This window comes from Lacerta agilis, chromosome 1 (assembly GCF_009819535.1).
Source record: "Lacerta agilis isolate rLacAgi1 chromosome 1, rLacAgi1.pri, whole genome shotgun sequence".
Lineage (NCBI taxonomy): Eukaryota > Metazoa > Chordata > Lepidosauria > Squamata > Lacertidae > Lacerta > Lacerta agilis.
This window is the reverse complement of record NC_046312.1, coordinates 9,554,618-9,580,767: the sequence shown is the minus strand read 5'-3', so window position 1 is coordinate 9,580,767 and position 26,150 is coordinate 9,554,618. Positions and strand designations below refer to the sequence as shown.

General features: G+C 42.9%; 1 protein-coding gene across 6 annotated transcripts in view; it reads left to right on the top strand.

The window, feature by feature from the left end:
* PPP2R5E (protein phosphatase 2 regulatory subunit B'epsilon) overlaps window positions 1-26,150 on the top strand; it is an 89,486-nt gene that overhangs the window by 56,228 nt on the left and 7,108 nt on the right. For all 6 annotated transcript variants that reach the window (XM_033174876.1, XM_033174804.1, XM_033135773.1 and 3 more), the window contains 9 exons: window positions 12,416-12,517; window positions 16,022-16,114; window positions 17,544-17,674; window positions 17,925-17,984; window positions 21,051-21,159; window positions 23,049-23,102; window positions 23,209-23,259; window positions 24,331-24,450; window positions 25,825-25,952. In XM_033174876.1, coding sequence (XP_033030767.1) covers window positions 12,416-12,517; window positions 16,022-16,114; window positions 17,544-17,674; window positions 17,925-17,984; window positions 21,051-21,159; window positions 23,049-23,102; window positions 23,209-23,259; window positions 24,331-24,450; window positions 25,825-25,952 — 848 coding nt within the window. The remainder of the gene's footprint in view (window positions 1-12,415; window positions 12,518-16,021; window positions 16,115-17,543; window positions 17,675-17,924; window positions 17,985-21,050; window positions 21,160-23,048; window positions 23,103-23,208; window positions 23,260-24,330; window positions 24,451-25,824; window positions 25,953-26,150) is intronic.

Genomic DNA, 26,150 nt, shown 5'->3' with positions numbered 1-26,150 from the left:
CATGCTATGTCTGTACTCTGTGCAGAAATCTGTGAACTGTTCAACAGTGTAAACTTTTATGAAATGTTTGTTTGCAAAATTGTTTGCTGTACTACTTGGACACTGAGTGTATACAGCCTGTCCCCATTCTACATTTTAGCATACATTTGAAGTGGCATTTAGTCTTGGAAATTCAGTTTAGGATTTATACTGGTCAGTGGTATAAGTCTGATTTATAGGACAATACTGGATGCAGGTGGCACTGTGGGTTAAACCACAGAGCCTAGGGCTTGCCGATCAGATGGTCGGCGGTTCGAATCCCTGTGACGGGATGAGCTCCTGTTGCCCGGTCCCTGTTCCTGCCAACCTAGCAGTTCGAAAGTACGTCAAAGTGCAAGTAGATAAATAGGTACCGCTCCGGCGGGAAGGTAAACGGTGTTTCCATGCGCTGCTCTGGTTTGCCAGAAGCGGCTTAGTCATGCTAGCCGCATGACTCGGAAGCTGTACGCCGGCTCCCTCGGCCAGTAAAGCGAGATGAGCGCCACAACCCCAGAGTCGTCTGCGACTGGACCTAATGGTCAGGGGTCCCTTTACCTTACTGTACATACATTACTTGCTTGGATGCAAGACCCATTGATTTCACTGGGACCTACTCTCAGGTAAGTGTGTGTAGAATTGCAGCTTAAGTCAACGCATTAATATGTTGCAGTAATTTTTCCCATCTCCATTATAAGACACTGAACAAATTTTAAGCACCCGGCACTCATTGAAAGGCTGATCCAATTTGTGGAATTTCCTTCCTCTATAGATTCACCACTGTTCTTTTGTAAGGCAGTACAGTGGTGCCTCGCAAGACGAAATTAATTCGTTCCACAAGTCTTTTCGTCTTGCGGAAATTTCGTCTTGCGAAGCACGGTTTCCCATAGGAATGCATTGAAACTTAATTAATGCGTTCCTATGGGGAAAAACCAGTCGGGGCCGGGTGTCGGGAAAGCGAGCGGGGAGAGCGGTTACTTACAGTACTGTAGTGAGCGGCGGTGGCGGGAGGAAGCCGGGTGTGGGGAGGGCGATGGGGAGCGCGGGGAAGGCGAGCAGGAGGAAGCCAGGTGTCGGGACTGCGATGGGGCAGCGCGCGGAGGGCGAGCAGGAGGAAGCCAGGTGTCGGGACTGCGATGGGGCAGCGCGCGGAGGGCGAGCAGGAGGAAGCCAGGTGTCGGGACTGCGATGGGGCAGCGCGCGGAGGGCGAGCAGGAGGATCCAGGCGTGGGGAAGGCGATGGGGAGCGCGGGGAAGGCAAGCAGGAGGAAGCCAGGTGTCGGGACTGCGATGGGGCAGCACGCGGAGGGCGAGCAGGAGGAAGCCAGGTGTCGGGACTGCGATGGGGCAGCGCGCGGAGGGCGAGCAGGAGGAAGCCAGGTGTCGGGACTGCGATGGGGCAGCGCGCGGAGGGCGAGCAGGAGGATCCAGGCGTGGGGAAGGCGATGGGGAGCGCGGGGAAGGCAAGCAGGAGGAAGCCAGGTGTCGGGACTGCGATGGGGCAGCGCGCGGAGGGCGAGCAGGAGGAAGCCAGGTGTCGGGACTGCGATGGGGCAGCGCGCGGAGGGCGAGCAGGAGGATCCAGGCGTGGGGAAGGCGATGGGGAGCGCGGGGAAGGCAAGCAGGAGGAAGCCAGGTGTCGGGACTGCGATGGGGCAGCGCGCGGAGGGCGAGCAGGAGGATCCAGGCGTGGGGAAGGCGATGGGGAGCGCGGGGAAGGCAAGCAGGAGGAAGCCAGGTGTCGGGACTGCGATGGGGCAGCGCGCGGAGGGCGAGCAGGAGGAAGCCAGGTGTCGGGACTGCGATGGGGCAGCGCGCGGAGGGCGAGCAGGAGGATCCAGGCGTGGGGAAGGCGATGGGGAGCGCGGGGAAGGCAAGCAGGAGGAAGCCAGGTGTCGGGACTGCGATGGGGCAGCGCGCGGAGGGCGAGCAGGAGGAAGCCGCGTGTAGGGAGTTCGATCGGGGAGCGCGGGGAGGGCGATCGTTAGTGAGCGGCAAGCAGGGAGGGCCAGCGCAAGCGGGAGGGTTCTTCTTACAGTGGTACCGCGCAAGACGAATGCCTCGTCTTGCGAAGCACGACCATAGAGAAATTCGTCTTGCGGGTCAACCAAAAAATCGCAAAACCCTTTCGTCTTGCGAGTTTTTCGTTGTGCGAGGCATTCGTCTTGCGGGGTACCACTGTATAAAGATTACTTTTTTATGGACTGACATTTGTTGGACACTTAGGGTTAAGCAAGTAGGGAGTTGATATTCAGGGATGGATGGCGGGTAGTGAGGATTGCAGACTACTACTACTACTACTACTAATAATAATTTATTTGTACCCCGCCCATTTGTACTTGGAGTCAGAGTTTGTATTGCAGAGTTTGGGGGATAGGTAATAATGACAAACATGCAGCATTTGCTCAGTGTCAAGCATCAGAACCTAGGTTGGAAAGGAGGAAACCTGTACTGTTGCTTCAGTAATGGCCTGAAACCTCCAAAGGGCTAAAATACACAGGTGTGTGTTGTTCCAGTTCCCACCTCCCTGGTGGGAGATCAACTTGCATTTAAGGGGCAATGCTTCCATATTGGGGCTTGCACGCCGTTGTTACTGGGAAATAGGTGAATGAATTTCTGAAGAGGGATGATTGATATCCGAGGATGTTGGCAAACAAACCTCCTCAGAAGCAATGGATCAAAGAAGCAGAGTTCGAACTGGTGGTTCTTTGTTGGTAGAAGTATCTGCCAAAAAGACTGCCGCAGTTGCTGCTTCTTAAAGATGATCCCGGGAAAGGGAATTTCCCCTTCTGAAGCAGAGGTGCCCATGTCTTGGTCCTGGGTCACAGTATTATTATTTTTAATGCTTCAGGATAACATAGATGGGAAACATTTGTTTATCCTTAGCTGCTGCGACTGAACAGTATAAAAATGATAAAATAAAGTTGAAAAGGTTGTGAGGAATATTTGTTTAAGTTGCTCGTTTGTGAAGGGGCTGTTTGGATTGAAGTTGCATTAATAAGATATGTGTATTGCATCCCAGCAACATCCAATTTCCCTGTACCATGCTTATGGGCAGCATAAAATGTTCATGCTCTAGTGCTTGATATATATGCATCCTTAGGTGTACAGGTTTAACTAAAAATCCGACAGAGCTGATTTTATTAATGAGATATGTGTAGGCAAAATGTAATGTATGATTCAGTTAACTAATTGACAGCTTTATCTCAGGGGTTGTGCTGTAAGTGGAGGAAAAAAGTGATGCCGGTTTGGTGGTATAATTTCTATGGTACTCGTGAATCCCGCTGTTCTTAAAAGTGAAGTAGACAGACTGCTGTGGAAAACCCTGCATTGCCAATGCTAGCCAGCTACCACATGTTGCAGTTTTGATTTCGTTTCCCCTTCAGATCTTATCTGTCCTCTCTGCTGCTTTACCTTTCTAGCTGAGCAGTCCCTGTCTTTCATTATGACACCAGTGGCAATTTTTATCCTTGGAAAGGCACCATCCTTTCAGTTTAACACTCACTAGATTCATTGTCACAGTTGTGCATTGTAAAAAAATATAATTGGTAGGCTCCCATAATTTAAAGAAGTGGGGCTCAGCCCTTGGGAAAATCTTGATCTTTCCATAACGTCTGATATGCAGGGCTGTGTATAGTCTGCATTCACTTCTTCTGTTCTAAAGAGCCTCAGAATGTACAATAAGAATTAATATATAATATGTACATATTTGTGGCACATTTGCAGTATATCTCCTTATTCTGCACATTTCCATCTCCTTGCAATATTCACAGAATCAGTGGCATTGGCTCTCTTGCAGCAGTGAGCCATATGGTGGTGGAAGACTGCTGCATGGAAATAGGGTTTAAATGGCTAGTATGATCAGGACAGCAGGATATTTTGGCATTATGGAAGGATAGAGGGCTATCTTTAGTGCCTAGAGTTGTTACCCATGAGGGACCACCTGAGACCAGGCATTGCCTGCATATTTCCAAGCTTTTATCTGCATCCATAAAGACTAGAAATTTTGTTTAATTTTTCTTACTTGGATTCAGATACCTACTGCTGAATTATGCGTCAGGTACTACTTAACAGGGATGCGGGTGGTGCTGTGGTCTAAACCACGGAGCCTAGGGCTTGCCGATCAGAAGGTCGGCGGTTCAGATCCCCGCGATGGAGTGAGCTCCCGTTGTTTGGTCCCAGCTCCTGCCCACCTAGCAGTTCGAAAGCACGTCAAAGTGCAAGTAGATAAATAGGTACCGCTCTGGCGGGAAGGCAAACGGCGTTTCCATGCGCTGCTCTGGTTCACCAGAAGCGATTTAGTCATGCTGGCCACATGACCTGGAAAAACTGCAGACAAATGCCAGCTCCCTCGGTATATAGAGCGAGATGAGTGCCGCAACCCCAGAGTCGTCCGCGACTGGACCTAACGGTCAGGGGTACCTTTACTACTTACATAGTGCGCTTGCAGGTGTAACCTTGCTGTTAGCGATCATTGATGTTTTAATAATAAAGAACTGAAATCTAGAAAAGCTGCTTCCATTCTAGGTAGACTGTGCTCCAGTAGAAGAGCAGTTGGTCTAGTTTGTTATAAAGCATTTGATGACAAAGCAAGTATAGAAATTTAATAAATAAAACAATTACTATCTATGGCCCTTTAAACTGTGTGCGTGTGGAGGTACTCCTTTTGTTTGTCACTATGTTAGGTATTTTTGTTTTTTTTATTGTAAACCTCTCTGTGATCCTTGGATGGAGGGTGGCATAGAAGTTGAATAAACAACATTCTGCTAAATCATATTAGACGCTTGGACTTAATTTTGCACTGTCATTGCTGGTTCTGCTGCTGGCCTTCATGTAACCTCACCCCTGTTGAGAGCATAGTGGTGCTGCCCTAGTGTGGGATCATGAATCTGCTCACAGCGCCACAGGATGAGATGTTCTGCTGCACAGTGTATTCATTGCATTGTCTCATTCTGATCCAGTGACACAATGACTTATTGTCCTAAGCTTGCCTATGTGATGTACCACTATGATGGGAAAGCTCTCTTGCTGATTTGTTTGCTGTTGATTATATAAGCCCCCTGATGAAACTCCAAGCTTTCTCTATGAACCTGGGGAAATAGTGGCATTAATTAATGGAGGGGTTGTAAGCTCTAGGAAATGTATATTCCTTTGATATGGAAACTTCTTGGTGAGGAGCTTGCCCCAGGTTTTTAGCTTTTTGACTGTCTTACTCACCTTTGAAAGAATAGGGAGGAGGTCTGAGGCTGCACCAATGTCCTGCTCTCCTTGAACACTCTTGCAAGGGTGCCATTTATCCTTAAGGGAAAATTAATTTTGTATGTTGAATAAATATGTTGAAGACTGTTGACAGTGTAAGAACCTGAGGAGCTGAACACTTAAGAGAATAGAGAAAGTGGTGTGTGTATGAGTATGAGAGAGAGAGAGAGAGAGAGAGAGAATATGAACAAACATACAGTGGTACCCCGCTAGACGAATGCCTCGCTAGACGAAAAACTCGCTAGACGAAAGCATTCGTCTAGCGGGAGGCAGCCCCGCTAGACGAAAAAGTCTATGGGGCTGCCTCGCAAGACGAAAAAATTTCGTCTTTTTTTTTCCGTTTTGCGGAGCGCGGCTCCCATTGCCGCTCCGCAAGACGAAAACCCCGCTAGACGAAAATTTTCGCGGGACGAATTATTTTCGTCTAGCGGGGTACCACTGTATTTGGAAACAGGTTACAGATCTCAATGAATATAGGAATATTTATGGTTCTGTTTTTGAAAAAACTACTGTTTGCACAGAACCACTTAAAACATAGTTTAGAATTAAACCTTTCAGAGTTCTGGAAACTTGACACAAGTATTGATTATCAATAGTTGTAAGTGTGACTGTCACTGATATCATCACAGCTACCTGCATATTGCTATCACTTCCCCTTGTAGAGCAGAACAAGTAAAATATTGTGTTTCCCACACTGAACCAGTCCCCTGTAACAGCTGAAGTGAAGCAGGTCTGAGCAGGTTGGCTGTTTCATTTAAAGTATAAATATTTTGCAAGGTTTAAGGACATTAGCAGACGATAGCTCTAAAACAGCACCCTTATGTTGTATTTTTGCTTGTTGCTTACTCTGGAATAAATTATATTACAGTGGTTGATGACTGTTATTGCAGTGTGCAGTATGCTTTTTAACTTGTTGAAAACAATGCAGAGTTAGGAGTTACAGGTGGGTAGCCGTGTTGGTCTGCCATAGTCGAAACAAAATAGAAAATTCTTTCCAGTAGCACCTTAGAGACCAACTGAATTTGTTCTTGGTATGAGCTTTCGTGTGCATGCACACTTCTTCAGATACACCGAAACAGAAGTCACCAGATCCTTAAATAGTTAAATAGTTAGGAGTGAGCAGTGAGATGGCCAAGTTTTGTGATAGTACTAAATTGTTAAAAAAAGATTGTGCAGAACTTGCAAAGGACCTCTCCAAACTAAGTGAATGGGTGGTAAAATGACAAATACAATTCACTGTCTACAGTGTATGTGTGAGAGCAATAATCTTAAATTCACATAGACGCTTATGCGGTCTGAACTGGAGGTGACTGACCAGGAACAAGATCATGGGGCCATAGTGAATGAAGATGTCAACCCCATGTGCATCAGCTGTGAAAAGGGCAAATTCCATACTAAAGATAATTAGGAAAGGAATTGAAAACAAAACTGCTGATACAACATTTCTCTTATACAAACCTGTGGTGTGACCTCATTTGGAATAATGTGTAAAGTTCTGGTTGCCTCACATGCAAAAGGAAATTGTAGGGTTAGAAAAGATCTAATTATGGGCAACCAAAATGATTAAGGGACTTTTTAGCTTAGGAAAAAGGGGAGTAAGAGGTGACACAGGAGCAGTTTATAAAATCCATGTGTGGTGTGGAGAAAGCGGATAGATAAATGCTGCTAAATACTAGTTGCTGGGAATGGCAGGAGGAGAGAGTGCTATTACACTCACGCCCTATATAATAAATATTTAATTTATGAATCACATGAGGCATCTTGAAACAATTTTACAATACAATGAAAGGTAAAGGGACCCCTGACCATTAGGTCCAGTCGTGTCCGACTCTGGGGTTGCGGCGCTCCTCTCGCGTTAATGGCCGAGGGAGCCGGTGTACAGCTTCCAGGTCATGTGGCCAGCATGACTATGCCGCTTCTGGTGAACCAGAGCAGTGCACGGAAACGCCGTTTACCTTCCCGCCGGAGCGGTACCTATTTATCTACATGCACTTTGATGTGCTTTCAAACTGCTAGGTGGGCAGGAGCTGGGACCGAGCGACGGGAGCTCACCCCATCATGGGGATTCAAACCGCTGGCCTTCTGATCAGCAAGTCCTAGGCTCTGTGGTTTAACCCACAGCGCCACCTGTGTCAATGAAAGATACAGAACATTTAAAAGCAAGTGCACATAAAAACAGTTTTAAAAAGCAGCTATTAAAAATATGGGGTCTAAAAGCCAAGAGAAGAGGCAGTTAGTTGTCTGATAGCAATGGGAAGGTGTTCCAGAGGTTTGGTTCTGCCAGACTAAAGGGCTGATTCTGGAACGGACCTACAGATAGACTGATATCTGCCAGACCTCTACTACAGAACACAGTGATCAATTAGGTATGTAGGGGATCAGACGATCTTTTAGGTATCCCGGTACCCAGCTGTATAGGGCTTAGTACACCAATACCAGCATCTTGAACCTAGCCAATTGGCAGCCAGCGCTGTTCCTTTATTAGTGGCACAACGCAGTGGTGATATTCTGCCCCAGTGAGCAACCCAGCCACTGGGTTTTGTTCTGGCTGCAGCTTCTGGGTCAGCTTGAAGGACCTCTCTACCTATAACATGTTGCAATAATGCAGTCTGGAGGTTACCAGTCCATGGGCCGGCAGCGCTGAGACAATCCAGAAACACCTGCAGCAGCCTGACCAAGTGAAGTTGGTAGAAGGCACTCCTAAATATATATAAATATCATAATGTTCCCCCAAAAAGGCAATAGCTACCCTGTTTCTCCTAAAATAAGACATAGCCATAAAATAAGCCATAGCAGGATTTCTATGCATTTGCGAAATATAAGCCGTTCCCCAAAAATAAGCCATACCCCAAAAATAAGCCATAGTGACGTGGTACCTCCCATTAAAACAGCCTGGAGAGGCGTGGCTATGCAGTGTATCGATGCGACACGGTTAAAATAAGACATCCCCTGAAAATAAGCCATACTGTGTTTTGTTGAGCGAAAAAAATATATAAGACGGTGTCTTATTTTAGGAGAAACACGGTAGTTCCTAATAGCCTCTTTCTCAGGTTCGATTGTTTACCATTGAGTTCTGTAGGACAAATACCGGTAAGTGACCTGTAGTTGGCAGCACTGTTACAGGAGGGGCGATTTTGCTGGTGCTCATAAATAAATTTCCACACCTCCTTTCTACCATATAAGTGAATCCCTGGCGTTCATTCATGTGGAAAAGGTAGTTTTAGAGCTGCAAATAGCTTCTTGCACTTCCGCCCCCTTCAGCTATGTACATGCAACACAACTTCGCTTCAGTTTTGATTAAGGGGTCTGTTAGAAAGCCACTGCACAAGTAATACTAAAAACAGCCTTGCAGATAAGCTTGCAAAAATTAGTAGCTTGCTGGGGACTAGCCAAGGAGCCTTAAGGGGCTGTGTGGGAGGGAGCAGCCCATTTAGTTTCTCGCCTAGATGTTACCCATCCCTCTTGCCTGCCTGCAGTTTCTCATTGGCTACCAGGCTGGTGCTTAGATAAGACTGCACTGTGATTTTTACACACACTCACTTTTAAAAGAAATCAACCACTTGTTGCTGTGCGGCACATAACATGGGAGTGGCCCCCTTCAGTTAAAATTACAGTCTTCAGAAATGTGGTGTTACTAGGTGTATGTCTGAAGCCACATACATGTTCACCCCAGTGTTTGACATTCCCCAGGCACGTTTTGCTATTGGCACAGTTCCAGTTGCGTCTACATGGAGATTTCTGGGCACCCAGTTGACTACCACAGTTTAAAAACATCTGCCTTTTTGTCCACGGTTAATAACATTTCCATTTTCGCTGTTTCTCCTTCTTGCATACTGAGACAAGTGAATTGTTGTAAAAGCAAGCTACAGTCAAGCAATGTAGTCAAGATCATAGAATCGTAGAGTTAGGAAGGGACCCCCCCCCCCAGGGCCATCTTGTTCAACCCCCTGGCAAATAGACATTCCATTGTGGCGAGCGTAAACTGTAGACCCACACTGAAAGGAATGGAACCTTCTGCATGGAGTCAGGACGTGTGTCTGTTAAGAATGTGTGTATATACTTTTAACTCTGATGCCTGCTAAACAACTTGTCACACCAGGAAATAGGTGAAATTACTGCTTATAAGACAGAAATGGAAGAGATTATGAATTTTCATTACGGCTGTTCTTTCAAGGATAAGATGGAATGAAGTATAAATCAGATAAGTAAAGATAGGTTTCGGATAGCTACTTTGCCATACAACTATTTCATTGCCAGCCTACTTCTACAAGTACAGTGGTACCTTGGTTTAAGAACAGCTTAGTTTATGAACAACTTGGATTAAGAACGCTGCAAACCCCAGAAGTAGGTGTTTTGGTTTGTGAACTTTGCCTTGGAAGCAGAACATGTTCTGCTTTCTGTTGAGTGTGTTTCATTTGTAAATTGAGTCCCCGCTGCTATGGGAAAGCACACCTTGGTTTAAGAGCGCTTTGGTTTAAGAACGGACTTCCGGAATGGATTAAGTTTGTAAACCAAGGTACCATTATATTTCCTCAGAAGAGATTGGGTTCAATCCTAAGAAAGGATGCACAGGGTCGTATCTTTTGTGCATACAGTGATGATGCACTATTGAAAAGTCATTGTTGTGATAAAGTGTAACTGAACATCCCAATGTGCTGCTGCTGTTCTGTAATTACACTGCAGAAGAGTTGGTGCTAGTAAAGGAGATCCCTCCAATGCAAATAGCAGCTTCAAAGAACCAATTTTCATCAGGAACAAAGCAGGGGATGAAAGAGTTTTACTCCGCCTTTCTGCCAGCTGGATGCCTTCGTAATGATCAGCCCCCACTCTGTGACTTCTCTTTGCGTTTTGACTTGTAGGAAGGACTCTATGAATTGAAAACAGAGACGTCATATGTACCTTTGTTATCCATGAAAATCTTTCAATAAAAACAAATTAATAATAATAAATAATAAAAATAAAAAATCCATGCATGGCTACTTTGGCTTTCCAGTCACTTTCAGGTATACAGGTGAAACTTGAAAAATTAGAATATCATGGAAAGGTTCATTTTTTTCAGTAATTCAACTTAAAAGGTGAAACTAATATATGAGATAGACTCATGACGTGCAAAGCGAGATATGTCAAGCCTTTATTTGTTATAATTGTGATGATTATGGCATACAGCTGATGAGAACCCCAAATTAACAATTTCAACTTTGGGGTTTTCAACAGCTGTACACCACAATCATCACTATTATAACAAATAAAGGCTTGACATATCTCACTTTGCATGCCATGAGTCTATCTCATATATTAAACTCCAGTAGCTAATGAAAACAATTGCTCCAGTAGCTAATGAAAACATAAATGGACTTTTCCACAATATTCTAATTTTTCGAGTTTCACCTATATTGTTCTTCAGTCCCAGCACAAGTGATCAATTTCCTCTTTGTGTGGCCAGATGGAATAATGGATTTTCTTGAAGTTATTTATGTATCTGCCACAATATGTACAGCGTTCTTCTCTACTATTATACAGCAAAATGTGTGAAATCCGAAGTATCTTTGGAGGAACTAACACTTGGCATAACTGCATAACTGTTAAGAGTGGCGGAAGTCCTTTATGTACATTATTGTCACATTCACACCATACGTCTAAAGCACTTATAACACTTTAACAGTCATGGCTTCCCCTAAAGAATCATGGGAACCGTGGTTCATTTAGGGTGCTGGGAATTATAGCTCTGTGGGGGGGGGGTCTCGTAACAAGTCTCCATCACCCTTAATAAACTACAGTTCCCAGGATTTTTTTTAAAAGGGAAGCCCATGGTGGTTAAAGTGGTATAAGAGTGCATTAAACGTGTGGATGTGACCTACCTTCGCCCTTACAAGATAATTGTAAGTCAGTGTCTACCTATTGTAGTATGTGCTGGGGAGGAACTGGGGGTGAGGGGACTGGGTTTGAGAGATGGTGTCTTGTATAAAAGGCACTCAATGAGTTTGTGGAAGAAGTGAGATTTAAACTGTGAGGGATCTTTGCCACTTCACCTAAATTAGATTGCTTAGGTCAACACTTTGATCTATTGCTCAAATTAGATGAATACCATAAATAGATTCTCTGAATGAACTCTGCTACAAGGTGTTAATTTTAGAACAAAATATAAACAGATAATCTCTTAGGAATCCTGCACCAAAGGCAAGTTTAAATCAGTTGTTTGGTATCTGTTGCTAATAGACTGATCTCTCACTATGAAACACTGTGTGACGCATATTGGTGCGTAACAAAGATTTTAGTAAAAGTCAGCATCCTTTTTCTAGGATTATATCAAAATGCACCCTCTTGTGGCGAGAAAAGAAAACACTAAGTACAAAACCTCTTTACCATTTCCTGCTTACTCTTTCTCAGCAATTTAAAAGTCTAGTCTAATATGTGAGAGAAAGCTCCAATTATTGAAATGCTTCTGTTTCATCTAAGTTAACTGGAATATTGAAATGCATTAGGAGGAGATGACAATTAGACAGTGTTGTGTAAAGTTTCAGACTTGGGCTATGGATGACTTGAGTTCATTTCCCTTCTTAATTGTGAGCCTTAATGACCTTGGACAAGGTGCTGTTTTTTTTGGTGTTTTTTTGGGCTATCATCTAACAAGGTGGTTGTGAGAATAAAATGCTCCTGCAGATTGCTCTGTTAGGCTTGATCTGAGCACTGTAAAGAAAGGGAGCAGGATGAGACTGCATTGTCACTTTATGTGGGCCTCGTGAGGTGTAGCCATAGCATTGCACATTTTCATTTCTGGGAATATGAGCTATGCTTTGTGTCCAAGTATTCTCAGAGGAAGATGCTAGTCAGCTTAGAGGAGTCACATAGTTTTTTCTTCTCTCTAGAGCTGGTAGTAGGTGCTCCCTGCTTTCATTACAAGGATAAAACGGAGGTAAGAAATGATTAGTGCAATTTGGAAACCATAAAGTGTTCTTATCTAAGAATAACCATACATTGTTCTTATCTAAGAATAATCTGCTAGTGAAATGCATTATATCAATTTATGGATTCATTGGGCAAATTTTTAGCAATTTGTGAATGCACTCTAATTCTTCTGATTGCCTTGCTCTGTAATCTTGACGAGAGAGCAGCCTTTAATTATGTTTGTTCAATTTCCTAGGTTTCTTGCAATATATTCCGAACACTTCCTCCTAGCGATAGCAATGAGTTTGATCCAGAAGAAGATGAACCCACCCTTGAGGCGTCATGGCCACATTTACAGGTGATTTCATTCTTTTAATTTTTTTATTTTAGAATTAAAAACAAGCACACCAACTTACTTGCTAGAAGGACCCTGAAATGGAACAGAACACAAAGTATTTTAAAAATCAACAAAAATACAATTTATTATGATTAGATGGACCGGGGGCGGGGATGGTTTGTGACAGTGTCCAGTTAAGATTAATGTGATGCACCCTCCTAGGTTATGTCTTATAACTCCCCAGAAACCCAGCTTGGTGACTGTGGGGCGGAATTGAGCTTTTTAGCTCTGCAGCCACATATAAAAAGAGGCCCAGTGGACTAGACCTAAGGCCAATGTATTCCAGTATTCTGTTTTTACAGTGGCTATCTCGATGCCTATAAGGGGGCTTCAAGCAGGACAGAAACTCACCAGCACTCTCCCCACAGGATAGTAGGTTGTTACAGGCTGCAGCAAAGTTCTTTCCGGGGGAGAAGGAAGCAAACTCCCTTTAACTGATGGGCCCCTTTCCAAAATGGCAGGACCTGATAACCTCCCTTTGCTGTGCCTAGAAGCCTCTGTTTTGCAACCTTCCAGTAGCCCATGACCCTCTGGCTGGTTCAGGGGACCAAAGTTTACTTCTCCTTTCTGCTGCAGGTCCAGTGCAACATTTAAGGATTCAATAGTCAGTGCTTAACTTCAAAGCACCCCCCTTCGTACACCACCTCATTTTTGCTGCTTTGTAAACAGGCATGCTATTGCATTTTGTTCACACAAAATAAAGTTAGAAACCAGGAAGTCTTAGCAGTATCTAATTTACAATGCCTTAGTCTCAAATGACTTTAAACTTCTATTTCTCAGCTGTCACCTGATGTGCACTTTTCCGTATATAGCTTGGCCGGAATGCCCTGGCCACATGAGGACAGCAGAAATCTTTAGTTTGACACTATCATAATAGCTGTTGCAATTTATTTTGGGCACTGTATACCCACATGACAGGTTCTGTGCTCACGTTTGTGTTCACTGGACCTTTTCTTTGCAAATTGCACACCCACGGAGATTTCTTGGGCATAGTTCCTGACTCCTCCTCCTCTGAGTATCTCATCTTTGTCCAGTACTCTAGTGGTTCTATAGTTATCATTCTGTTGTGGCCATTGGGTCTATTGTCAGTCTCTGCCTCCAATTGTTTAGTCTCTTTCAGGACAGGTTCTGTGATGCTAGTTTTGATAAACTTCAGGTCTCTTTCACTTTCTGGTTCCCTTTGATAATTTTGTTCAGATTCTCTATGCAGAATAGTAACAGTGTGCCATATTACAGATGAATGTATGTAGATAAATACAGATTTAGTGATTTTAAATTCTATATTTAGCTTGGCATTCTGTTCAGTATGGATATTGATTTTTAGGAATCGCCATTTTAAATAGTTTCCTAGGAAATACAAAGGCGCATTGAGGAGAAGCAGCTGTAGGCTCCAGCTTTCAGTCCTCAAGCAGCTTATATTTAGCTAGGCAGAATACATTGAGCCACACCTTATGATGGTCTTGCAACTTCTAAAACCAGTTTCACACAGATTTTAATAAATACCAGTGTTATCGCTTCCTTTCCACTCTTGCATTCATGGAACTAATGGCCCTGGTCACTTGCTTTCCCCTAAAAAGATGATGATAATAATAATAATTTTATTTGTATCCCGCCCTCCCTGGCCAAAGCCAGGCTCAGAGCAACTAACAAGTAAAAATAGCATAGTGTACATAAAATCACACAGTCAGTTAATAAAAATACATTCTAAAATCAATTCAGAATGAAATTAATGGCAACCATTTGGTTAGAGTTCTGTGAGGATTACAGAAGGAGAGGGGGTGGGGGTGGTGTCAGACTGTGCCTTGGCCAAAGGCCTGGTGGAACAGCTCCGTCTTGCAGGCCCTGCGGAAAGATGTCAAATCCCAAAGGGCCCTAGTCTCTTGTGACAGAGCATTCCACCAGATTGGGGCCATGGCTGAAAAAGTCCTGGCTCTAGTCACGGCCAGCCTAACCTCCCTGTGGCCCGGGATCTCCAATATGTTTTTATTTGAAGACCGTAATGTCCTCTGTGGGACATACCAGGAGAGGCGGTTACGTAGATAGGAGCGTCCTAGGGCGTATAGGGTTTTAAAGGTTAAAAACAGCACCTTAAACCTGATCCTGTACTCCACTGGTAGCCAGTGCAGCTGGTATGGCACCGGGCTTTGTGTACAAAGTGCCCTGGGTTCAATCCAGGTAGGACTTGGAATGCCCCTTTCTGAAACCTAGGAGAGCCAGTGCCTGCTGGGGTAAACCCGTGATGAGACTTTGTGGAAGGAAGCTTCATGTGTTCCTGCTTACATGCAAGCATGGGCAATGATAGCCTAGTAGCACACCCACCCCAGTTCTTCAGGAGAGAACAATTAATTGCGAAGTAGCAGGGTGTATAATCCTTTCCTTGTCCTAAGTGGTACTGCACAGTGACTTTTCATCCTGCGAGGTTATAAATGCACAACATTTTAAACCTCACCGGGGGGGGGGCGAGTTGCCTGGCATGGTGACTTGAAGTGAGGAAACAGGGCAGAGAAATACTTAAGTGCCCTTTCTGTCCATTGATTCCCTCCCTATCAGTTCTACAAAGTGGAAAGAAGGGCTGTTGGGCATGTATACGCTTTAACCTGCGGTCTGGCCCTGTGGGGTGGAGAGGGAGAGAGTGCGGGCACACATGCCTTCCATGCAGGAGGCAGTCATCCCCCCCCCCAACAAGTTTGGAGAATCCAGATTAAAACACATTATTCTGCATCAGACATCTGTGTTGTAGTTGAATGCTCCCAAACGCTTTCTAATTACCATTAAATGTTTCACCAACATAATAATTGCTTTATTTTATATGATTTCAAGAGTCTGGAGGGCAGAGGAATGCTGATTATACCCCTGGGAGCTTTGGCAAGCCAGTGCAAAAGAGTTTGTGATGCCTGCTCTTAGAATGAGCTGCAGTTCTTCTGATGGCAGCTAAATAAAAAGAATTAATGGGCGCTAGGCTTATGCCACTCTAGGCTATATGAACACAGGAAAGTAGCACATTATTGATGAAGTTAAATTGGATTTATATCCCACCCTATCGTGAGTAGGTGTTAGTGGCAGTGGTAATATTTATATGTGTGGGTCTGTGTCTCTGAAAAGGGCCTATGGGGGGAAATACCATATAAATAAGCCAAGGAAGGGTGGGATGGGAGATGGGGAAACAGTTTTATCAAGGTGGTCGTGAACATAACTATTTTTTTTAAAAAAAATATATGTTTGATTCAGCAACAGTCTCCCCACACATGCAGAACAATGAACTCCTCTGTGCAGTGGGAGGGAGGGCAGCAGATTGGAAAACACTCACTTGAACCAGGGGTAGGCACATAGACGATGTCTTTACCTACCTTTGCCCCTCTCTTGCCTTTCTTTAAATACAGAAGCAGAATAATAATTTACTGTTTCATTCTGTAGAAATGCAGCACACATTAACACATTACTAAATTGTGTTGTGATTTATTGCAGCTTGTATATGAATTTTTCATACGATTTTTGGAAAGCCAAGAATTCCAGCCCAGCATTGCCAAAAAATACATAGATCAGAAATTTGTACTACAGGTAAGGATATATGCTTTCTTCGACAGTATTTGTAATGTTAACTTAAAAAAAAAAAGGTTGGTGACTGGTGTTTCAGTAAGTCTGAGGGACTTAAAAAAACAAGCTGCATTCAGAAGCTGTCACTGGGTTGTGTGAAGGCAATTACGAAATACTGTAACTCAAATTTGGTAGAAGATGACATTAAATGTTTGGCACTAAGAAGTAGCTAACTTCACATGAGAGAGAATGCCACACAGCCATCTCCTGAAACAATTCTCAATCTGCCTCTACCTTATGAATAGAATTCCGTGGTGCAAAAGGCTTCAACCTGCCCCTCCCTGTTAGATCTTGCCAAGGATTAAGCAATGGACTGGTCCATCAGTGCTTGGGAAGTAAGGCTTATATGCAATTTGGTCCTTCTGTTCATGGGCAGACTCTTTGATCCAGCAAAGGCTTCTGTAAAGAGGAGGAAGAGAGAGGTGATTGCCATACATTCTCCCTTCTCTTTGCAAGCCCTTGCGTCCACACAAGATCTGCTTCAGAGAGTTCAGATACCCTTTGGAACAGTGTTTGAAAATAGCCAGGCGCATTTTGCACCTGGCTATCGGCCACTTGCGACCAAGCGCAGATGCCTGAGCTCCAGGATGACACCTGATATCTCCACCATCTGGAGGTGCATACCTGAGGATCCTTGGATCTGGACTGTTTTCACACACTAATGCCCCTTCCTGTAGAATTCTATCAGTTATATTTTCTCTGCGCAGTCGGAATGAATTTCAGGAACCAAAATGTTTTTTTTTCCTGTGCCGCCGGAGCAGTGAACAACAGTATGGTTAATTGCTGTAGCTTGTCTTCACTTACCCCACTCCACTGCCATGCTCACAGTTGTGGAGATTATTCTTACGTTATGAATGTGTTACCATTAAGAAAAACAGGTAGAAATAGGCCAGTATATATGTGGACAGTCCCTGGATCAAGTGACTTTTTTTCTTTAAGTTCTCAAAGCTCTTAACGTAGCTCAAGGGTGTCATCTGAACTAGCCAGAGAATCAATCACATCAGCCCATCATTTGAAAAACAAGACTTTAGAACCATCTTGCCCCAAAATGACAACTAGACATTCTGGTTTGGCGACTGCAGCCTTGGTTTAAGTAGCCATTTGGCCCCTAACTTATATGTCCGAATTTCTAGCACTGCTCTGGAACAGTGCTGGGAGCTGTATGGAGGAAGGGGGCATTTGCGACAACATCCCCCCATGGAAGCTTCCACTGGATCAAAGAGCCTCCTGTGAAGGTTATTGGTAGGGATCCATTGTAAAAATTCACGATGGACAATTTGGCTGTGGAATGAAGAAGTATGGTCAGATAAAGCCAATTCAGAAATGCAGGTGTTAGAGACAGGCTCCATTCCTGAGCTGTTGGTTTTGTTTTTTGATTTTCCCTCCAAAATAGCTTCTGGAACTGTTTGACAGCGAAGATCCTCGTGAGCGGGACTACTTAAAGACAGTCTTACACAGAATTTATGGCAAGTTCCTTGGTCTTAGAGCATTTATCAGGAAACAGATTAACAATATTTTTCTACGGTAAGTGTGGTTTTTTAAAAAAAATTTTTTAAAGAAAGCTGTTTATGTAATTTTCTATTTTCATTCTTGTAGGTTTTGTATGCCCGTAATATATTTTTTTAATGTGTTTTTAAACTGTAAACCACCCTGGTTGGTCCATGCACACTAGAAGGGCAGGCTAGAAATTTCCAAGTAAATAAATACTTAATCTGTGTAATTTGTGTCTGTGCAATTTGCTTAATTATTTAACGTATGTAATTTGTTTGGGCAGGTTTGTTTATGAAACTGAACACTTCAATGGTGTAGCTGAACTGCTGGAAATATTAGGAAGGTAAATAAAGTCTCATTTTAATGGCTGACCTCACCTATGACACTCCTTCTACATGATGACAAACGTGATGTGCGAAAAAGGTTATCTTAAATTTGCTGACGGCCCAAAATGTTTCTGTGGAAGAAACCTCACTAGCAGTTCAACTGGCTTCCAAATAAGAGTGCTTGTGATAGTAAACACATGGCCCAACTTTCAATTTCCCGAAATGAGAGGTGTTAAAAAGTTGTAACATGACTTAAGAATTCAAAAGGTATTTTAATTAAATTAATATAATTTAGGTTTGCCTGGTAAGTTAAATGTTTGTAAAATTGCATAGAATCCATTAAAAACCATTGTCAAATACTTGTGGCATATTATTATTATTATTATTATTATTATTATTCATTACTATAATCACTACTACTATTTAGCATTATCTGACATTTTCTTTTTTTAAAAATAATAATATTTATTATAAGATTTTTACCATTTAAAACCAAATACAAAACATGATTAAATTTTCCATACTCCCCTTTCTCTCACCAAGGGGAGCAAAAAAAGAAATCAAGCCCCCCTCTCACTGGAGCAATTACCAATTCTTTCCCAATTTAACCAATTAACTTGCACAAATCATCTTTTAAAAGACTTCCTCGATCCCCCCTGTTGAATTCCAAATTAACACCTAATTCACAGTTATCTAAATTCATTCTCCATATTACTTTATACAATCTAACATTCTTCCCTAACACCTTTACAAATATTTATTCATCTGACATATTTTACTTATAAATTTGACATATCCTCTGCCTCATAGTATTTCTGAACTCTTCCATAGCCTAATTTAAATTTTCCACAAATAAACAAATTTTGTTTAACTAATTTTTGCTCTTCTCCACCCCTTTCCTCCCATTATCTGACATTTTCATAAGGTAAAATTAATTTCTGTTTTGTTTTCCGAAAGCAGTTTATGTGCTTCTCCATCAACACAGACTTACCAAGCTAACTGTTGTCCAATCACAAAAATAATACCAGATTTGAATTCCTCACACTCAAAAACATATTTTTAAGATCCCTTACTGAAGAAATTGGCAAAAAAATTCACCTCCTAAAATGACATGCCCTAATGGCCCAATGTGAGTGGCTGCCTTGCCATGGAGGCTCATAAGATGCATTAGTGCCGAACCAACTCTCAGCCCTGTCCTGTGCCCCACTCCCCCACTCACTTGTGCTGCTCACAGTGGTTCAAATGGAACTGCAGTTATGCAGGGGGGAGTGAAGCTGTAGAAGGCCCTCTTTGAAATTCAGGAAAGATGTCATGACTCTTGACTGCTGTGTTTCTGAGAGCACAAGGAAGCATACATACATATACTTTATTCCAGTGTTTTTCAACCTTTTTTGGGCAAAGGCACACTTGTTTCAAGAAAAAAATAACGAGGCACACCACCATTAGAAAATGTTAAAAAATTTAACTCTGTGCCTATATTGACTATATATAAAGTAATTCTCTTGAATAGGAATCAAATAAACAAATTTTTCCCACGGCACACCAGGCAACATCTCGCGGCACACTAGTGTGCCGCGGAACAGTGGTTGAAAAACACTGCTTTATTCGACCGATAGTCAGAAAGGGGGGAAAAACATTTCTCAATACAAAATTATAGAACTAAAAAAAACATCAGAGGGATACACAATTAAAATAGGGCAGCACTAGTAAACCTCATACAGATAACCCACATCGAGTCATTTGATTTTGCGCTTCCGACACTTGAGCGCCAGGAAGAGGAATTTAGCCACAGATAAGGCTATTTTCCCAGTGGGCTTATTCAGCAGATATGCTACCTGCCTTTCTCTTAATCGAGAGCTAAACTGAGATAAATACGGGGCTATGAGATATTGCCTTAAATCGTTATAAAAGGGACAACTCAGTAGAATGTGTTCTGTGGATTCTACCTCTCCTAAAGTACAATGGCACGTTCTCTGATCATATGGAACTCCCCTAAATCTTCCCCTCAAAACCGCCGAGTCACGAATGTTCAGTCTGGCCGCAGTGAGCAGTCTGCGGTATTACACATAGTGGATACCCGCCAGGTAACGGGCTGGTGCAGCCCGATACACCTGCTCCCCCAGAAACATCCCAGGTTTCACATGGGCTATGTCCTCGTGTCTGGCGATATCCCCCAATCTCTGAGCGATCATTGCTTTAGCATGTCTATAAGTCATGGACTATATATAACGGGAGGACAGTCAGGAAGCTAAACATGTGTCTTCCTGAGGTTTGACAGAGTCACTTGCCCAGGGCTGGGATGCTGCTTTATCTGAGTTCATTTAAGCTGTTCCTTATAATATTGGTTCTGAATTGGATTGGGTTGCTGGTGGCGATTGCCAGGCAATCTATGCTTTATTGGGCATCCGATTTTGGCAAGGTAGCTCTTACTGACATTTAAAGCGGCGTTCAAATGTTATGGGGCCCTGTATCCTTAGTTGCTTGGCATATGCTTAACTTTAGTTTAGAGGCAAGGTCAGGCTCTTAAGCTTTTCTGTGCTCCATTTTAGATTTTCTGATGGCCCACGCGTTGGGCTTGTTCATTTGATCCCCAGAATTTTATTTGCATTGAGGTAAGGAGCAGACCTTGAGCTCATGTACTTTCTCTTTGTGGACTTACAGCCCATATGCTTCCTTGTCTGCTCGCTTTGATCCTGAAAGAGAAATCCTTGGCCTTTTCGCTTGCAGGATCTGGCAGATTCCACCCTGAAGTGAATGTAGTTTATTCAGTCACTTCTACCCACAGTGAGAAAGGACAAGAGACCCAAACTTGCTCATGATAACAAAATTCTCAGGGGTCAGATAATGAAAGGAAATCTGTATGGACAATTTTATAACATGCACTGTTTGCACTTATTGGTAAAGGAATGCTTTTGTGCTTATAAATAAAATTTGCAAGATTACTTTTGTTCTCATGCAAATTTAGACCATGTTTCATGTGTGCCAGTTTCAAACACTTGTTCTAGCTGTGTTTCGATACATCTCAGTTCATTCTGTGTTAAGGAATACCTTGATACTAATAATGCTTCTTTTCTCCCTTCTAGTATTATCAATGGCTTTGCTTTACCTCTTAAAGCCGAGCATAAACAGTTTTTGGTGAAAGTACTGATTCCTCTACATACCGTTAGAAGTTTATCACTCTTCCATGCACAGGTAAAAACTTCCATACAAATGTTTTTTTTGTTTTTTTGTTTTGTTTCTTGCTTTTGTTAGAACCGGTGCGGCACTTCTGTATGTGCTGAGTTGGAAATAGATTTAATCAAACCCCTTCAGAAAACGGAAACATTTAGAGTCCAGTAGACATACTTTTGCATGCCCCTTGTGTTCACCAGAGACCGCCTGCAATTGGGCAAGAATCTCCAGCAACCCATCCACTTCTGTCAGTCTGTTCTTGATGCCTTACAAGCTTATTTGGCTAGGTGAGCGGGATGTTTTCTCTAGTTCAGCCCTGAGCCCACAATGCAGTGCTAGGTAAGCTAAGGAGGTACAAGACTATTGGCTGTTTTGCTGAAACGGAGCTACTGCTAATTGTATCTTAATTGTTTAGTGATGCCTTAGGAGGGGCGCGCACACAAGGTTTGAAAGCTAAAATTGAAAGCTTACACCAGCTTGCACTTTGTGCAGCACTGGGATGGGGGCAGAACTAGAACAAGTGTCTGTCTTGAGTGGTGATGAATACAAACAATCCCTGTTTTAGGCGCAACCTAAATGTGCTTGATTGTGCACATGCACACAGTGGCAAACCTGGAAGGGACCAGGAAACGTCCTAAAAGGGATGGACGGGTCAGGGTGTTTTAATTGCACACAATTTCACGCAAGCGTGCAACGCCCTGGAATGCAAGACCCATGCACATCGGGGGCTGCCTGTATAACTTCCCTATTTTATTTACTTTTTTTGGTTTAGGTGCTTTATTGCACTCTGTAATTGGGGTTTGGCAGCTAGATATGCCCGCCAGCTAACTTGGGGAGGAGCACTACAGCCCGAGTCAGACACCTCCTCCCCATCCCTCCCCCCCCTCTTACTTTTGCCACTCCAGTGAATCTGTGGTCAGCTGACACAAAGCACCTAAGGGTAGCATCTTCCACTGTTTTTGATGGGAGAGGAGACTGCAGGGAATAATAAGCGTGGAGTGTTGCTGTGTGTTTCTGAAAGTGCTTGCTCCTTCCAAAAGCCAGTTGTTGAGCAGGTTGGCTGGAATGAAAAGGGCCTTCCTTTGCTGCAAGGTGATGGTGAAGCAACCGTGGTGTCAGATTTAGCCCGCAGGCTGCCATTCTGCACACCACTGCTTTGAATTCCTGGCACAAATTCTGAACCAGCACCTATACTCTTTAGTATTCTTGCTTTCCTAAGTTTGACTACAAAATCTTCTCATTGAGCAGCAGCATATCCTCCCCTTTCCTGCTCTCCAAACCTTTGCCTCTGAAATCCCTGCAGAGGGGGCCTTGCTAGCTTAATCTTTCTGTATGCCGTTCCTTCAGCTGTGCGAACTCATCTCATGTGCCCTAGTGCTGCCAGATACGTAGAAGAAAAACACCCACAGCACAATGAGACATTCAGTGCCGAAATTCAGATATTTTCAGACTCACATTTATCTAGTTGCTTTAGTATACTGAGGAGCTTGGTGGTGTGTTGGTCAACGTTGCAGTTTGATGGAACTCCACATCTTTCAATCTTCATTTGTAATGGAAACTGCTAGCAGAATAAGATTTGGATACAAACCTGCCCCTGTGTAATTTGAGGGTTGTTGCATTATTATTATTATTATTATTATTATTAGGGTAGGACCACTGATTTATCTACTCCTGCTACAGCCCCCTGCATTACTTCCTAATATTTTCCAGTGGGCACCATTAATAGTTGCTCTTTGTAGTTGCAGGAGGATGCAGCAGGTCAGGGAAAATCCAGTGCCATAAAGGAAGTCCGTTCGCGGCAGTTAGGATTCAGGATGTATATCTGGATTAGCCACCTTAATGATATTTTTATTCTTTTTGCCTTTTCAAGAAAATATTTTAATGCAACGTTTTTCTTACATATTTTGCAGTTGGCATATTGCATAGTGCAGTTTCTGGAGAAAGACCCTTCACTCACAGAGCCTGTAAGTAATGATATATGCATGTCTCTTTTTATCTTGAGAGTTTGCTTCAGATACCTGTCTATTTCTGTATCTAAATGGACTGTTCATTGTCTCTTCTTCAATACAGGTCATTAGAGGTTTAATGAAATTCTGGCCGAAAACTTGCAGTCAAAAAGAAGTAAGTAATGGGCCGTGATCCTCTTCCTGTTGAAAACAGAATCTGTAGAAAAAGGAAACACTGGGCCATCTCTTATTATATGGCAAATGCCGTTTAATGTAAGCAAGTGTAAAGGGATGCACATTTCAGACAAAAATATCTTAATCTCATATATAATATGCTCATGGGGTCTGAACTGCTGGTGGCTGATGAGGAAAGAGACCTTGGAAATAGCTAGATGAAGATGGCAGCCCAGGGTATGCAGCAGCTGGGGGGAAAGGCAAATTCCATGCTTGGGATGCTTAGAGTGTTCAACTAGGGGGACTCGGGTTCAAATCTCCACTCAGCCATGAAGCTAACTGGGGGAGACTTTGGTCAACCATGGTCTCTCAGGCCGATCTATCACACAGGGCAACTTTGAGGATAAAATGGTGAGGACCCAGCCATGTGTGCTGTTTAGAGCTCTTTAGAGAAATGGTAGGATAGAAACCTTACAAGTAACCCAATAGTATTTTGTAGTACAATGGAAAATGTAGGTGTCTTTGAGGAATCAAAAAGTTAAACGATTCTATTAAATGATTTTAGATGCAGATCTTTTTTGACATTCGTCATTGACTACTCAGAAGCCACAGGCTTATTGCTTTGCACAAAGGTTGACAGCAGCCCAATTAGCAACCATTGTATGCTGCATATTCTTGTAGGAGTAAAATAATGGCTACCCTCCTTAGTGCCATCTGTAAAAAGTTAGCTGTCCACCCTACTTAGCTGTTAATAGTGAAAATTTTTAAGAGCGGTTGGAAATGTTAGCACGTCCTCTTTAATTGTGACATTTGGAAGTTTATTTTGGTGCAGAGTCTTACTGACTTGATTGAAGTGTGCTTGTTCCTATGCCAATAAATGGTGCTGGGTTTTGCATTTACTTCCTAAGAAGTATATGCATGGTTGCAGCCAGTTTCTGCAAATGAAGGGTATATTGTTCTTGTGCATTATCTCTACTGGCATAACTAGAAACTGAGTTAACGCTTCCTTCAACATTTATTTCCAAACGCAAACAGAAGACCTCTGAATTTAATACTTGCTTTCTCACTGTAGGTCATGTTCCTTGGAGAGCTGGAGGAGATATTGGATGTGATTGAACCCTCACAGTTTGTCAAAATTCAAGAACCCTTGTTTAAACAAATAGCTAAGTGTGTGTCTAGCCCTCACTTTCAGGTCAGTATTGGCAGCCAGAAACTCAGAAGCAAATTGTATGTTGCATGTGTATAAACCGTGGGGCCATTTTTTAATATGAAAAGTCACTTCAGAAGAGGGCGATTCTGAGCAATGAAGCAAGTTTTGGAGGATGCTTAGCCTTTTCCCAGTGGAGTACAGGATCAGGTTTAAGGTGCTGGTTTTAACCGTTAAAGCCCGGCCTATACAGGTGAAACTCGAAAAATTAGAATATTTTGGAAAAGTCCATTTATGTAAGCAATTGTTTTCATTAGCTACTGGAGTGTAATATATGAGATAGACTCATGACATGCAAAGTGAAATATGTCAAGCCTTTATTTGTTATAATTGTGATGATTATGGCGTGCAGCTGATGAAAACCCCAAAGTTGAAATTGTTAATTTGGGGTTCTCATCAGCTGTACGCCATAATCATCACAATTAAAACAAATAAAGGCTTGACATATCTCGCTTTGCATGTCACGAGTCTATCTCATATATTAGTTTCACCTTTTAAGTTGAATTACTGAAAGAAATGAACCTTTCCATGATATTCTAATTTTTCGAGTTTCACCTGTACAGCCTAGGACCCTCGTACCTACGGGACCGCCTCTCCTGGTATGCCCCATGGAGGACCTTATGGTCTGCAAATAATAACATCTTGGAGGTCCTGGGCCTCAAGGAGATTAGACTGGCCTTGACCAGAGCCAAGGCCTTTTCGGCCGTGGCCCGACCTGGTGGAACGCTCTGCCACAAGAGACCAGGGCCCTGCGGGATCTGACATCTTTCCGCAGGGCCTGCAAGACGGAGCTGTTCCACCAGGCCTTTGGTCGGGGTCCAGTCTGACCCCCTCCCTTATAAGAACTTGTATGAAAGTGGCCCCGCAACTTTTCTCACAGGCCCATATAAGATCAGTACAAACAGGCCAGTGAACATTTAAGGTCCCCAACCCTAATCTGTGGGTTGCCATCTGATTGGATTTCACTTTGGTTCTGATTTGATTTTAGGATGTGTTTTAATTGATTGCCTGATTTTATGTTAATATGTTATATATTTGATGTTAGCAGCTCTGAGCCTGGTTTTGGCCGGGGAGGGCAGGGTATAAATAAAATTTATCATTATCATTATCATTCCCTGTCCTACCACTTTGCCATGCAATATTGTTTCCTCTCAATAGATGGAATACCACATGTGTATTTACTTGCTGGCCCCAATATCTTTAGGGCTTTCAAGGTTAATTCCAGCACTTTTAAGTTGGGCCCATAAACAATCTGGAAAACAGTACAGATGGCAAAGCACTGGCATAATATGGTTGTACTTACTGGAATTGTTACCTGATCTAGGAAATAAAAAAATACCATTTCCCTCTTTTTCCAAGGTGGCTGAAAGAGCACTTTACTATTGGAATAATGAATACATCATGAGTTTGATAGAGGAAAATTCCAATGTAATACTTCCCATAATGTTTTCCAGTCTGTACAGGATTTCCAAAGAACACTGGAACCCGTAAGTGTTTTTCTTTGTTTTATTTTTAAGAAGACCCATTGTTGTATATTTGCAACACATTGAAAATCTTAAATTTGCACCTTTCACAGAGCTGTTTTCTAAGCAATGAAATACTGGTTATCTGACCTGTCTTGACATTTCACCACTTGCAGGGTTTTACAGCATAGACTTGACACCAAATGCACTTAACTCTAGAGT